General features: G+C 39.1%; 2 protein-coding genes across 3 annotated transcripts in view; one reads left to right on the top strand and one right to left on the bottom strand.

Moving 5' to 3' along the window:
• Nucleotides 1–243: 243 nt before the first annotated feature.
• orc4 (origin recognition complex, subunit 4) lies at nt 244–6,610 on the top strand. The gene is made up of 14 exons (XM_042404780.1): nt 244–462; nt 2,332–2,400; nt 2,590–2,666; nt 3,330–3,420; nt 3,561–3,636; nt 3,728–3,813; nt 3,893–3,941; nt 4,061–4,212; nt 4,303–4,476; nt 4,748–4,834; nt 5,031–5,139; nt 5,228–5,323; nt 5,804–5,871; nt 6,032–6,610. Exons 2-14 carry the CDS (start codon nt 2,344–2,346, stop codon nt 6,212–6,214), a joined length of 1,305 nt encoding a protein of 434 aa, XP_042260714.1. The 5' UTR covers nt 244–462; nt 2,332–2,343; the 3' UTR covers nt 6,215–6,610.
• Nucleotides 6,611–8,398: 1,788 nt separating this feature from the next.
• The window catches only part of LOC121892016 (activin receptor type-2A-like), a 50,073-nt gene continuing 42,876 nt past the window's right edge, over nt 8,399–15,595 (bottom strand). For both annotated transcript variants that reach the window (XM_042404773.1, XM_042404774.1), the window contains exon 11: nt 8,399–14,929. In XM_042404773.1, coding sequence (XP_042260707.1) covers nt 14,735–14,929 — 195 coding nt within the window. In that variant the 3' untranslated portion in view covers nt 8,399–14,734. The remainder of the gene's footprint in view (nt 14,930–15,595) is intronic.

The following is a 15,595-nucleotide window of genomic DNA, read 5'->3' as shown; positions in this document are numbered from 1 at the left end:
CGTCAAAAACCAAAAAGATTGGAAACCACTGGTTTCATGTGTTGTATTTTGAAAGCTTGTTATATTATCCATTGTGTCAAATCTTCATCTGAAAAGTAACTAAAGCTGTCAAATAAATGTAGTGGAGTAGAAAGTATAATATTTCCCTCTGAAATGTAGTGGAGTTTAAGTATAAAGTAGCATCACATGGAAATACTCAAGTAAAGTACAAATTAAAGTAAGTAAATGTACTTAGTTACTTTCCACCACTGCAGGAGAGTCATTATGATCAGTTGCCATATTTAAGTATTGCATGTGAATATGTCATCAATATATTTCTATTCTATTTTATTTTATTTTATTCTACTCTGAGCTTCAGCCAATCAGAGCCGGAAATGCAGTCAAAGCAGGAAGTCGTCATTGCTGGCAGACCAGGATTCCCGCGAAGATTGAGAGCTTTCAGCAGCCGAATTAGTGGTTCTGGTAAGTATATGTCGTTATGAATTTATGTGCAAACAGCTGGACAAACTTGCGTTAACCTAACTACACAATCATAGTTAATGTTAGCGGAGGTAAAATGCGTTTCTGGTTTCGCTTCGAGCTTCGGTGACGTTCAACGTGGAGAGAAAAATGACACCAAACTGCGTTAAAAAAATGTGCGTTTTTGCTTGTCGGCAAATATTTATGCATCTCTGAATACAACTGGTGATAATTTCTGAAGTATAACAAGTCAGTTTTTAATTCGGCGTAGATACAATGTGTTAAAGCTTTTGTTATCTTAGCGTAGCTGATACTTATTATAGTCTTCCTCTATGTAAACACACCGCTGATCCCTTTCAGGAGCAGCCTGAACCAGAGTTATTATTGAAACTGTATTTAAAAGATGTTTCTGGGTACATTAGCTATATGCCGAATTGAATGGGGAATTCTGATAATCTATTAAACACCTTTAAATTATTGTACAGCATGTATGCACGCATGTTAGAAAGTGAGATGATATTGTTTTGACGAAAAATGAAATGGAGTTTGGCGTTAACATGTTGTAGCCAGTATGTTACTACATTTGAGACAAAACTACAGTTTCTGGAAGATTTATATCAATGTTAGATTAAATATAGGAATGTGCTGCTCATGAGGAGATAGTTAACATGGCAGAAAGAAAAACTAGGGCCTAGAAAGTAATAAAAGCACACTTTGAAAATAGCTGAAAAAACAATTAATATAATGCATTTTAACTAGAGCCCGACCAATACTGGATTTTAGGGGCCGATACTGATATTAGGGAGTAAAAAAAAATCTGAGATATATCAAACACTTGTGACAAGGATATGTAATGGAGGCGAGATATTTTAAAGTTTTAATTTTAGGTCCTTCACCTTTTAACCTTTACATGCTGCCACTTGGAAACATCATCACGAGGCATAGCATCAATTTCCATAACTTTGCTGATGACACACGGCTTTACATTTCCTTTATGCCCTTTATTTAAAACTGTATTCTAGATATCGAATTATGGATGGCAGAGAATTTTTTTTTACAGCTCAATCAGGACAAAACTGAAGTCTTGGTCATTGGCACTGAAGCTCAGAGAGAGAAACTCAAGCCCGGATCTCAGTTTTGAACCCCACATTAGAAATATAACTAAGAATGCGTTGTATCATTTGAAAAACATTGTTAGTGTTCAACCGTTCCTCTCTCAAGCCAATACAGAGACACTACTGCACATTTTTATTACCTGCAGGATTGACTACTCTAATGCTCTGCTCCCTGGTCTCCCTTAGAACAATATGTCACAGCTACAATTACTTCCTACTTACCTGTCTGCTTCAGAATTGATTGCAAGATCCTTTTATTGGTTTATAAAGCTCTTAATGGTCTTAGCCCTACCGATTTATCAGATTTGCTTTTATCCTATGAGCCCTCTACAACCCTCAGGTCTTCTGGCAGCGGCCTTTTAATCATCCCTAAAGTCAGAACAATGTATTGTTTTTATGGTGTATTTGTATGAAAAGTGCTACACAAATAAAGTCTGATCGATTGATACGGTTTAACAATAAATTTTATTGTCCAAAATGACATCAGTGCAATGAAACAGTAGATTTCACAGGGAATTTAATAATTATAAATAACTATAAATTAAAAAAACAAACACAAATAGAACAAAAAGGATGCATACAGTATATATTAAACTTGAATTAAGAAAAAGGATCAAATATACATAAAATGCTGCCTATACACCTTTAAAAAATAAGGAAAATATTGGCGCATATTGGACAACATATACACTGATACCAATATATCTGCCGTTAATTTTGGTCAGGCTCTAATTTTAACCAATGTTTTGCTTTTCAGAGTCACAAAATCATGAGTAAAAGGAAGGCGAAAGACGCTCAACTTCCAGTTGGCGAATGCATCACAGAGGTTTGTGTTCACCAGTTTCACTTATTCTCTAATTATTTGTTTTATTGCTTCTTGGCGATGGTGAGAAGACTGTTCTGCGTGTTTAATTACATAATTATGAGCAACTGCACAGCAAGACCCTTAATAATCTGTACTGGTGCATGTTGTTGTTGTTGTTATTTTAATGTTTTCACTCACCTTCATTTACAGCTTCAGAGGATTTTGAGGGAGCGGCTTTGCCATCAGCAGCTCCCAGACAAGCCGGAGGGAGTGGAGGCTCAACACAAGTAGGTTCATTTCCTCAGTGCTTGTTAGAGAGACTGAGACTGATTTCTCATGTTAATCTGGCTCAAAGGAAATCATTTCATGTTGTGATGGAGACATTTTTATTACGTCTCTTTAGATGAGGATAATTTCAGCCTTTGGTGCAAGTTAGAAGAGCTAAAAAATGTAAATTGGTGTAGAAAAACTGGATAAGAGGCTGGAAATTGGAAGGTTTTTGTAATTTGTAGATATTGAATCATTTTGAAAGTATACAAGTGCAGATTTTCATTACAGTTAAGAAAAATATTCATCTAGAGAGTAACGTGGCTCAGAAGGCAAAAAACTTAATTCTGCGGTCTTTAAATGATAGAAAGTGATTAATTTTTCAAATGGAAGCTGGAGTGGAATTGTCATCTGTAATAAAAAAGAGGATCTGGAGCTCAGTGTGACTTTCAGCGACCCAGTTCAGTCTTACCTGACAGCTCTGTCCCAGTTTGGAGGCTGGAAAGGCTCCAGGTCCCGGCTGACTTGGACACAATACGAGCATCACAGGTTTTGCTCTCTAGAGCAGGTAGTGAAAGCCACTTCCAGCACTGAGGGTTTAGTAATTTGTACTCATTAGACAGAGATGTTATTGCAGGAAGTTTAACTGGCTGAGCCTTTAATGGTGCAACTCGTGTTTTCAGACACTTGCTGGAGCTGCTGAAGCGGACGGCCGTCCACGGGGAGAGCAACTCGGTGCTAATCGTCGGTCCCAGAGGAGCAGGGAAAACAATGGTGAGCCTCCGCAGACCGAACACAGACATAAAACGGGCTTATGGTCACAAAAGATGATGAATCGTGTTGAATTGTGTCTTAATCCTGGGAGGCTTGTAACGTCTGATGGTGTCTGTGTTGGTGTTTTTCTCTGTCTGCAGCTGCTGAAGTGTGTGTTAAGAGACCTGCTGGAGGAAAAGGAAATCCAGAAAAACCTTCTACAGGTTCACCTCAATGGTAAATGATCTGATACCTCTGATACCTTTTTCTTTAAGAGATTAAGGTTATTTACACTGAATCACATACATTTCTTGTCTGTTTTCTGAAGGCCTCTTGCAGACAGATGACAGAATAGCATTAAAAGAAATAACGCGGCAACTCCACTTGGAAAACGTTGTTGGTGACAAAGTGTTTGTAAGTATTTAGAGTTTTATCAACACTTATTTTCTTTAATAATGCAATAAAAACGCTCTAAAAATCTGTTTCATTTCAGGGAAGCTTTGCAGAGAATCTGGCTTTCCTGCTGGAGGCACTAAAGAAAGGTTAGAAAACAGAGCAGTTTTGGAAATTAAAGGTCGTAAATATGTGGTTTAACGTTTAAATTTGACAAGTAATTGCTTTTACAGTTCTTGTTTTATATCTTCTTCCCTCTCTGGTCCAGGTGATCGCAGCAGTAGTCGCCCTGTGTTGTTCATCCTGGATGAGTTCGACCTGTTCGCCCACCATAAGAACCAAACTCTGCTATACAACCTGTTCGATGTCTCCCAGTCTGCCCAGGCGCCCATCGCTGTGATCGGAATCACCTGCAGACTGGTGAGCCTCAGCATCTGATTTCAGTCTCAAATCCGACTCTTTAGCTTTAATCATTAGTTTTAATAAACGTGGTGGTTTATTTCCATCCAGGATGTTCTGGAGCTGTTGGAGAAGCGGGTTAAATCGCGGTTTTCCCACCGTCAGATCCATCTACTGAGCAGCCTGACCTTTGATCAGTATCTGGACCAGGTCCAAACACAGCTCGGCCTACCGGACGACTTCCCCGACACCGTGTTCGCTGAGGACTGGAACGACAGCATCAAGGTGAATTGAAGAACTGATCTTGGCTCAGTCCAGACACCTTGAATCTTACAATTAATCAAAGAAAAAAGGAAATCGGGGGTTACGTTACACTTTAAGTGGCACTTTGGGGGCTAATTTTTAGTTTTAGTCCACCTAGCTTTGTGGATTTGTTCCCAAATTTCAGACGTCAAAAGACAACAACTCTGCTACAACGATGGTCAGATTCCACAGAAATGTGTCTTGTGGTATCAGCGTTGTGTTACCTACATTTCGCTTGTTTTTCTATCCTCAGACACTCTGTGAAGACAAATCAGTGGAGGAGGTTTTACAGAGACACTTCAACTCCAGCAAAGACTTCCGCTCAATGCAAATGCTGCTGGTGAGAGCAACACACGTTATTGACATTTGCACTTGTATTATTCTTCTTTTATCTATTAATGCCTCAAATCAAAGTGTAAATTCTCCAAGGAAAATATGCAAAGTTTTATAAAACTCTTAAATACAAGAATACAATTTGTTTTTTAGCCTGCCATGGCAAATATATTGACACAAACAATCTGTGTTTTCTCTTCCAGATGTTGTGTCTAAGTCGTGTCTCTGTAGCAAAACCTGCCATCAAACCTGCTGACTTGCTGGAGGCCAGCCGACTGTGTTTTGGCGATGCCAAGGCTAATATGCTTCACGGTAAAAAAGTTAAAAGAGAAATTTCTTTAACATCTAGGAGATTCTCTGAATAGTTCACATCACTTTCTTTTCTTTTGCTTTCCCTTAGGTCTGTCCATCCTGGAGCTGTGCCTGATCATAGCCATGAAACACCTCAATGACGTCTATGAAGGAGAGCCGTTCAATCTCCAAATGGTTCACAACGGTACGCCTGGATAGTTGCCTTAGTTGTTGGTTTGAAGTGTTTCTTGTAAAATCAGAAAACAGACAGCAGTGAAGCAAAGAGAGAACAACGCCCGGAGGAGCTGTGAAAAGCAACAGGCAGCGAGAGTTTAAAGAGAAAACAGAAAAGATAAAATATCAAAACTCAACAACACATCGACACAGGAGAGCTGTTCAGGGCTCAGATGGCTCACGGTGATAACATGGGAAAATTGCCTTTTGGTTTTTAGTACTTGGAAAAAGGACAAGATGAGCAGGGAAAAAGATCAGTTTATGTGAGTAAAATTTATAAAAAAACAAAAGAGCAAATAAAGGAAGATACAGGAGATAAACGACAGAAAAACAACTAAACGAATCAACAAGGGAAATAAGATTTTTAAGCCCTGGTGATAAAGTAAAAAAGTGTGCAATTCACCCTTTTCTCACCTGTATATACCCTTTCTACATCTCCTTAAACCTTTAGAGTTTAAGAAGTTCCTGCAGAGAAAGTCGAGCTCCATGTACAACTTCGACCAGCCTGTCGTCATGAAGGTCGGTATAAACCCCCAAATTTTTAGTCTCTTTCAGAGGTGCTGCAGCCCTGAAAGTAAAGTTCATAAAGAAATTGACAATGTTTACACATATTTATATGAAAATGGTGAAATTTTAAGACATCAACACATTTCATTTCCTGCCTCTTATGCATCCTCAGGCCTTTGAGCACCTGCAGCAGCTGGAGCTGATCCGACCGGCAGACGGCTCCTCGGCCAAACAGCAGAGGGAATACCAGCTGATGAGACTCATGGTGGACAACAGTCAGATCATGGAGGCCTTGCAGAAGTACCCACAATGCCCCACTGACGTCAAGCAGTGGGCCATGTCGGCATTCGGCTGAAGATACACTCGGACTTTATGTAGACGTTAATTTTCTGTGTTTTCTCTTTGGTGATGCTCCAGCACAGCAAGAAAATCATCAGCACTACCAGAGACAATGCAGTTTGAGAGGTCTTTCGTACTGATAATTATCTTCTAATAGATGACAAACTGCACAGAACACCAAGTGAATCTCTAACAAATAAGAAGGTATTTAAATCAGGAGTCTGAAACAAAGACGTTGACATCAACAGACAAAACTTGTCCGCCCAGATAAGGGGAGAAACCAGGTTGCAATCATATCAGACTGTGAAATCGACACCAGTTTACGTTTTCAAGACTTGAGAACATCAGTTTGTCTTGGAGCAGAGTTTTCACAACTCAAAGCACTTGAAATAAAAATGAAATGAAACAGCAAGTTTGGCATTAAGACTGTCATGCATCTTCATTTTCTTTATCTCATCCTAAAACTGCTTTTTAAATCATTGCATAAACCTAAAATCAATCAATCATTAATTAAAATTTGACAAATTTACTATAGGTGTAACTGGAAAGTCATTGTTTGAGATAATGATGACATTGATAGATGGGATGTGTTTGGCTGAGCACTTGCAATCAGCATAAGTGTTTTGGACTTTGACCAGTTTACCAGATTTAGCAGCTGCAGACTAACTAAAAAAAGTTTCACATCTTTCATGTAGAGCAGTGTTAATGAATGTTAAGTGAATTTTGAAAGACACTAACGTATGTTACAGACTTCCTACAAGCCTTGCAAATCATTTAAGCTTGTGAAATGGAGAAAGTAAATACTTTTGGAGTTTCAGAAATAATCTTTTTAGACTCATTTTTAAAAAATTAGTGTTTTCCCAGGACTTCTTTATAGGAAGGGGAGTTAAAACAGGCTCTCTGCTGACATTGATAATCTCTTCACTTTAAAAGAAACTGCAGACAAGAGTTGGACACTATCAGTCTGTCAGCACTTCAGCTGCTGAATGCTGCCATCTAGTGGTGCATGTCTGCAGTCAACATGAGCCTGGACAGGAAGTACAAGGATGCCTGAAAGGATGAAATTTTGATTTGTCATTATGAGCTTGCAATTCTGCACAAGTGCTGTCAAGAAAGTACATTTAATCCTCATGTATGTGTGTTTGATGGCCAGTGCACCTTAAACTCACCTGTAAAACACTGATTTTTTTTCTTTCCATGACTAAACATACTGTACATGTATGCAGTTAATATTTCTATTGATAACATACAGTATGATGCAACCAGGACATTTTTAAGACTTTGTAGAGTGAAACATGCATCAGTCCTGCAAATATGACCCTTTTCAATCAAAAGCGAATCTTACAATTCCATTTCCTTAGCGTCAGTAATAATAATTTAATTCTTTATGACTTTCCTGAAAGAGACAGCGAATCTCGTTTGAGGACACTAGGTGAAGGACAAGGAAGTCTCACTCCATACTGCAACTTTTCATTAGATTTTTAAAATTTTATTTAGAATAACTTCAATTGTTTTGTTGCTCTGCAAATAAGATTTATGGCCTCAGTAATGGTGAATGTTTCAAGAATAATCCCTTAATGGAAAAATACTGTGCAGAAATTTACTTGAACATCAAAAATGACAGAACTAATTTAATGAATGATTCCTTTTTTAGGTGTATTTTCAGGTGTATTTTTACTGGTCTGACTGAATACTTAACATTTGGCTCACTTTTTGATATTTTATGATGTCATTTATGTGTTATTCTCAATTACTTTACCCTCATAGCAATGCTGTATTATAAAGGTGCTTCATTTCCAAATAATTACCTAATAATTAGACGTTTCCTGGAAAGGACACACTCCAATTAATTCCTAATTTAACCTGGAGTCTTTTCATCAGTGCACAGCAGGTCAGCTGAAGCAGTAAAACTGTGAAATTTCTCTAAAGGCAAGCATACAATTCAACATATATGAACAACAACGTTTTAAATAATGCATGCATTATGAATTAATATTTACTTGGCTTTAAATTTAGTTTTTCTTTTAAAGAAATTCATATTTTTCCTATAATTAGTACCAGGTGACATTCTTCTTTTCAGGAAACTTCCTACGAAATTAAAGGGTTATTAAATAAACACTGCAGCAGTTAATACATGTAGTGAAGTAATCTCAGTCAAAATATGTGGTTCAGTTAGTGAAAGACAAGAAAAACATCAACATTCACAATCTAAAAACACATTTATTTACATCACGTGGATCACTTCAGCTGATAAAAACCACGACCGGCTAACATTAGCCGAGAGTCACAGCGTTGATCAGGGATCAGTTTAGTCTCGTCTGTGATAATGTATCCAGGGTTTCTGAAGGTTTTTACTTGCTATAATACTTTTTGAAGGCAGTTCTCTTTTCTCTAATCCCCCCTTGTCCCTTCACTGGGAGGTCAAAGGTCAGGGTGAGAACCCCTAGAGCTGGTAAAAACTAACTCTTGAGGATGCTTTTGATGTACTTCCTACACACTTTCCAGTTTGAAATTCCAGACCTTAGTTTCTTTTCCTATTTTCACATTTTTTTTATGTCAGTAACATAAAATGCACAGTCACAGTTCTTTATCAGGAGCTAAGAAACAAGACAATTTCATCACCTTAGAGAAACAAATGATCAGATTTCTTCCAGCCTTAAAAACCAGAAACCCTGTGAGCATTATTACCATTAGAGGCTGCGTTGGCAGATCCTGGATCAGCGTTGCGACTCGGAGAACCTCGAGAAATATGGGGTCAAAAACGCTTGTAGTGTTTTTGCTTTTTTTGTAGAAATTTCTGGCCTGGCAACCAGACATCTTGCTGCCAAGACAGTCTTGGTGGCGAGGTCATTGGAGTTCAATGTTTCCTCTAAAATTCTTACCAACAGTGGGAAAAAGCAGGAGGTTGAGATGCTGGAATGAAATACCTGTAGTGGATGATTGTATTATCACATATGGAGTATTGCATTTTGCTCTTAAAGAGCTTCAGGGGTTCTTAAAAATGCAACCGTCAGGGGACCCGGGTAGGCTCCTTGAGGAACACCCTGGGCTGAAACTTTGTTATTTTTTTCTTTCGAGGAACCCTTAAGTGCTTTCTTGGATGCCTTACAAAGTACTCCAATGAGCCTCTAGCTTTTAGCTTACACAAAGCTCAACTTAAGTTATTTTTTGCGTAGTAAGGGACAATTTTGAATCAAAATACAAGAAAAGTATAAATGAATGTAGAGGAAACACTGAAGTTCAACACGTACTTATAAAGATTCAGCTCAGAGTATATAGTTGATACAGGTATTTATGTTCTCATGTCTGTACAGATCCTAGACTGCTTAAAATAGTGGGGGCAACAAGACACAAATGTTCCACTGGTAGTTTATATGCACAGCAATGTGAGATGCTGGGCTGGAGGAAGTCAAGGTAGAAAACTGGAAAGCCTGCACGCTGGGAAAACACATTCATACACCTCTAAATGACGATGTTCTGATTCAACATTCAGACTACAGCGGAGATCTGAGGGGAACTAAAGAGATTTAGCGGATCTGTAATTGGTTTGAAGAGGGGAAGAGGGTTCAGACAAAGACAAACAGAGCCAGAAATCCATTTCGGACAAACTGAAATGCTTCTTAAAGGTTAAGGAGCCTATTAAAAGCGCCCTGTTAAGATGTGAGGAAGGGACAAAGCAATATTGGTACTTTTTTGGTTACACTTCTTTCCTTTTCTCTGCGTGGTACACCTTCTAGAGAAGGTAGTTGTTCACATCTTGGATCAAAGATACTTCAGCAGCCGGGAGGTGTATGAATGGAACTCCATGTGTGTCGGTTTTATCAGTTTCTACAGCGACAGGGCACAATCACACGAAACCAGCCAAACGCAAAGCCCTCTAAAGTTACACGGGGCCGGGCTCAATCCATCAAAGTACACACAATACTGGAATCCAGGAGTCTGAAGAACATTCATTCTCGGTCGTTTGTCCGTAGACTGAATAGAAAGAAGCACGTTACAGTTTATATCGTTTCTTTTAGAATTAATGAAAGTATTTCCTGAATTACAACTGAACACCCACCCCCAACCCCCCAACAACAACCATAAATCGTGCCAACTCTTATAACTTTATTTTGAGTTGCACCTGAGCTGTGATCCCCAAAACCCGAGGCCTGTAAATTAAAAAATAAATACAACATATCAATATGCAAGGTCACGGATTAAAAAAAAAATTAAAATGCTACAAGTTATTTGTGTGTGTGTATACTGAAAGTCACTCCTGCAGCTGATCCTACAGAAGTGTAGGGTAGTTTGCGGCACTGGTTGCATATAACTCGCTAGAACTTAGAAAAGCATAGTACTGAATCCCTGAATGGTATTTGTTGGTTTGGGACGGTTTCTCAGGTGCAGTTTAAACTCAATTTTGTCATTTTTTTCTTGAAACCAACTGCAAAAGCTGCTCCGAGGGCATTAATGAAGCAGTCAAATCTTCTCAAATGATCTGAGGCTGTGAGGTTTATTCCAGTTTTTGTAGATAAGTAGATGAGAGGTTTGTATGGAGCCCAAAAGGGTCAGTAGAGGGGAAAGAAATACTAACTTTGCTGAGTTTTTAAACACATGATGCAAAGTTGTTCCTAAAAATCTTTCCTGTTATCTTTGACCCAAGCAGATGAGGTGGTTTTGTCGCTTAAAATGAATTGTAATATATGTAATGTTTTTGTATTATAACTGCCCATGGTCTTACTTTTTACCTCTTGTACCTGTTTGTGTTCATTCATATTCCTGTTTTTTTTTTTTTGTTTTGCATTTGTCATTTCCCATTATGAAATAATTTTGTGAAACAGGTTTCTGTGAAATCTTCAAAAGCATATCAGCATTAAAACATGTCCTACCTACATAAAGTTCTGGGACGTACTGGGACGTGACCACCAACCAAGCGTTGGCACGTTTTTTTGCTGTGGCTGATAGGTTTGGTGACTCTACCAGCCACTTTGGCAGGTAGCCAACCAACATCTGGAGGCCATTTTTAAAAATTCACTTGGCTGCTGAAATACTGGTGAGCTACTTTTGCATTTTAAGACACAAACTTGGGGATAAAAGAAGGATAATACTGTCCTTTCTGTTTGAACCAGTCAGCATATACTCAGATGTCAAGGATCTGTTTCCTTTCTGCTGTCGTTCAGTCTTGTACAGTAAAAAAAACAACTTTCACAGCACTAGATCATGTATTACAGTACTAATGAGGAAACTTCTTTTTAGCCTTATTTTGCTTCTTTCAGTCATCTCAAACTTGTGGGGAGAAATGGGGGTTTATTCCAGGAAATAATCCCCCAAACTGGGACTTTCTCCCGATTTCATTTCACAAGCTTTTTGAAATTTTTGCTCCCTTTTCTACTGGAGGAATCCGGTTTTGATTTTGGTTTATTTGCCATACTTCCTACCCCTAAAAGAATCCCTGCGAGTGAGGTAGTGCTTATTGAAGGGCTGCTGGGGTTTGCAGTACTGATCGTCCCTGACTGTTCAAGCTTCACGAGGACCTTAGACAATGGCTGTTTCTGAATAGCAGTTAATTGAAAAACTGCAGCAGCAAAAGGAAGCGATATTGATGCAAATATTGTACTCTTGTATGCTACATTAAGTAAATAACAAGATGATGGCTTCAACTTCCTTCAGGTTTGCTGTGTTGTTACAATAGTCCTACCATGTGTTGAAATTATATCGCAAACTTGCCGCACTTCTCTTGTTGCTTTCTCCGATTTAAGAGGTGTACTTTTTTAGTTGTTGGGTTTTTGGTGGAAAGGTCTGTATTTTGAATTGTAGAAAAACCAAGTAAAATCAGTTTGTACAAAACTGAATAAATACAGCATGTATAGCAGGATATTTGAGGAAAATGTAAATGAGTATTGTGATCTTCATGCTGGAACACAGTGCTTAGAACAAATATTTAGCTCAATTATAGACCTTGTTGCGCTGTGAAGGCAGCATTTGCTTCGACTCTGTCGAGAATCATTTTATGTGTAAATGATCACTTGGCAATGTCATTCTTTAGTGTTTTACTTGTTTACTTGGCTCTTACTTTACTTAAAATGTAAAGATTGTTAAAAACTAAGCGTTATTATCTATTGCCTGAACGATATGAAAGAAGTTTATTCATGTCTTAAGTATTCCCAACCTCATCATTTGATTTTTAGAACGATTTTATACTGTGTCCTGTGAAACCGTCCCAAAAGCTTGAGGAGAGACTGCAGGTTTGCCGGCACCAGTGTTTAATGTCCCTCAGAGGAAATAAAGACTCAAAAATGTCACTGTTGCCTTCGCAACGATGACAGATACATCCGTTTTGCCTGACATCTACAAGAGTAACTATAATGGATACGTAGAAATGGCACCAGGATGAGAGAGAGAAAGAGAGGTTCCTCGTCTCCACTTGTCTTAATACAGATATCCGTGTGAGTGCTCACTTAGTGTCAGGAGGTTTTCTAAACCACTCATTTCAGCCCTGTTGTAGGAAAACTAACATAAAGTTGCACATGAATGTTTTTTTTTTAAGCACATAATTGTTTTGTGAAAACTTTAACACTTTTAACTTAGACTGGGTTGTGTCTTTCACTGACGACAAACATAAGATGTCCACGCTTAGACAAAGTTACACAAGACAGACAACATCTTATGACCTCTCTGTCCAGGATTAGTGTTAAGATTAAATTTAGGCCGGTCCTAAAGAAGCGGAGGTTGTTTTGAACATGATGGCACGGCTAATCCCTGACAAAGTGAAGACGAGGAAAAAGAGAGAGAGAGAGAGGAAGCGTAAGAATCAGCAAGGGAGGAGGTACTCCAGTCCGAGACAGGTGACGATGAGGAGGAGGAGGAGGAGGAGGAAGATGTGAGGAGGTGGTGAGTAGCAAAGATTCCTGAGGCGTATCAAAAGAGAGCAGAAACTCTTGATAGTAATCCAAAAAAAAGAAAAAAAAAAAGATGTGTGCAATCAAATCAAAAGCAAGCTGGCTCAGCTAAATACAGGTACAATTCCAAAGTAGGGCTGGGTACCTTTGGAAACTTCTTGAAAACTGCACTTCAAATCTGACACCTCTTCTAAAATAAACAAATTGAATGATTCATTTTGTCACTCTGCTTTTCTAAACAGAATCAGACCACACATAACTGATTTCACAAATTAAAAAAAAACATAGCCATGAGCTCGAACAAGAACAATTGCTCCAAGAGTTTGACAATCTTGAAGCGTTTCAACACCTTCTGATTTGGTACCCATACCAAACATCAAAGGTATCATTGGTTGGTACCCAGCACTAATCCAGAAAGATATAAATACATATATTTTATATCCAAATCTCACGGCCAAAATTAGGCTTGTCAGCGATATATTATTACTCCGTTGACAGTTGACACGGCAAACCAAAACGGAAAATCACTTTAAACGACATATAACTTCATCATGGGGGGTTATGTGTTTTTTTTTTCCCATTATCAGCAGAAAATCTCAAAGAGAAAATAATAAACAAAACTAACAAAAAGGAGGAATTCAGTCAAAAATCAAAGTGGAGCAAAACTAAACTTGAGATTAAGAAAGGAGAGAAAAAAAGGGAGCAATACTTGTGATTACTGTTTGTATGGCCATGTCTATCGAGGCTTTTGCTGACTACATTACCCATGAGCGTCACAGGTTAACAGTAGATTGTTTGGATGTCATGGAGAGCCAAGGTTGTGGAAAATGTAAGCTATGACTGTGAACAGGGAGAGGGATTAATTTAAACTGTGTCCATCTGAACTGAGGTATACCTGGTTGAAGGAGGTTTATGGTTTTTATCGTCGTAATGCTTGAAAATGGACCCTCCCCTCCCCCCTTCCCCCTCACCCCTTTAAAATAAGCTTGATTACCAAGTTGTCTGGGTCCATAATACACTATGTACAGCAGCATTACACTATAAACATTCAGAAGCCGTTGCTTATTGGCAGAACGATAGTCGTTTCTTCAAAAAAAACGCACACGAGAAAACAGCAAATGTATTGAGAGCCAGATGCTCGTCTTTTTTTTTTTTTCTTTTTACACTAAAATGCACTGAGAGTTCTGTGAAATTTCTCTGCAAGATCTCCTCTCTCTGTAGAAAACCGAGCAGAACAGGTTGCCCTCCTATGTGTGTGTGTATGTATATAAAAACAATACATGATAAAAGTGTTTGTTGAGTGTCGTCGTCCCAGCATGACAGCACTGTCACTCGGTGACGTCGTTACTGTCGTCGTAAAATATCCTGAATCGTTTGCTCGGGATGAGAAGAGTTTCGACCGTTAAAACGTTAAAATCCTCAGGCACACAAAATGAGGTGGAGATCAACTGATGTGGTGAGGTGGGCGCAGGGTGTTTCCTGAACGCGAGTAGCGGCCCGCACTTAAAGAAACAAAAAAAATCAAGACAAAAACGGAAAACATAAAGAAAAAAACAAAAAAAACACTATGCCAACCAACCAGGGTCGGCTGTTCATCCCCTCGTGTTGATCCAATGCGGTTCCACAAGCTCATCCGGTGTCGGTTGATTGGCCGATCATAAGCTGGACTCCTTAGGCGGGAGGTCCACATTGGTCACCATGGTGACAACAGTGACGATCTCCTCGGGGCCGATGATCGGTGCTTGGCGCTGCATTTGGCCGATGCGTTCCTCGACGCAGCCAGCAGACAGGCGAGCCTCGGCCTCGTGGTCCCAGCAGTCCTCGATGGTTTCGCAGAGCATGGCCAGACCCTGAGGGACAGCAGAACAACGTTACTGCCATTCAGAGCTTTAGCGACAAGTTCAGAGTCTCCTTTTGTTTGGTTTGGGCTTCAACAGGTACACTATTTTCCAGAAACGCTCTTAAAGAGGACAAAATAATATAGGAACAAATTCCCTGAACACTTCTTTGAATAAATACATCAAGTACAAATAAGAGAACCACATTTGATTACCTGCCTCTAAATTAAATCATTATCCAAACATACTGGATAGCCATGGACTCACCAGTATCTCTCATTGTGGCCAACCTTTACATGGAAGAAGTAGAAAGCAGAGCCCTGAACTCTTTCAGAGGAACAGGTTTAGATATGAGGACAGCACATGGGTCACAATTAAAACCCAGGAAGCCTTTTTGTACTGTGTTGTACGTATCTTAGAGGACAGGGGCCTCCACATTGGCATATACTTCCTCTTTCACTCTCATCACCCACTGGAGCTTAAGCTAGGAGATATCCGAACCCTGCACCACTGAGCTGATAATGTACCAATAAGTGCCCAGGCCCAAGAGAAGGAAAGGAGCACAAACACCTGAAGGATGCGCTTAAAGCGTGTGGATACCCTGGACCTTTGTGAAAACAGACACAAGATCCAGGAAGAACAACAACCCCGCGGGTGGTGAAGAAAAGAAGAATAAAA

The sequence above is a fragment of the Thunnus maccoyii genome, chromosome 24, assembly GCF_910596095.1.
Source record: "Thunnus maccoyii chromosome 24, fThuMac1.1, whole genome shotgun sequence".
NCBI classification, from domain to species: Eukaryota; Metazoa; Chordata; class Actinopteri; order Scombriformes; family Scombridae; genus Thunnus; species Thunnus maccoyii.
This window is presented reverse-complemented; position numbering and strand designations above follow the sequence as displayed.

What these genes read in the sequence shown, in the direction of transcription:
- orc4 (XM_042404780.1), top strand. Translation starts at nt 2,344, where the DNA reads ATGAGTAAAAGGAAGGCGAAAGACGCTCAACTTCCAGTTGGCGAATGC. An exon ending in TCTACAGGTTCACCTCAATG is followed by an intron (nt 3,637 to 3,727) that starts GTAAATGATCTG and finishes TGTTTTCTGAAG; the next exon opens with GCCTCTTGCAGACAGATGAC. An exon ending in TTGTTGGTGACAAAGTGTTT is followed by an intron (nt 3,814 to 3,892) that starts GTAAGTATTTAG and finishes GTTTCATTTCAG; the next exon opens with GGAAGCTTTGCAGAGAATCT.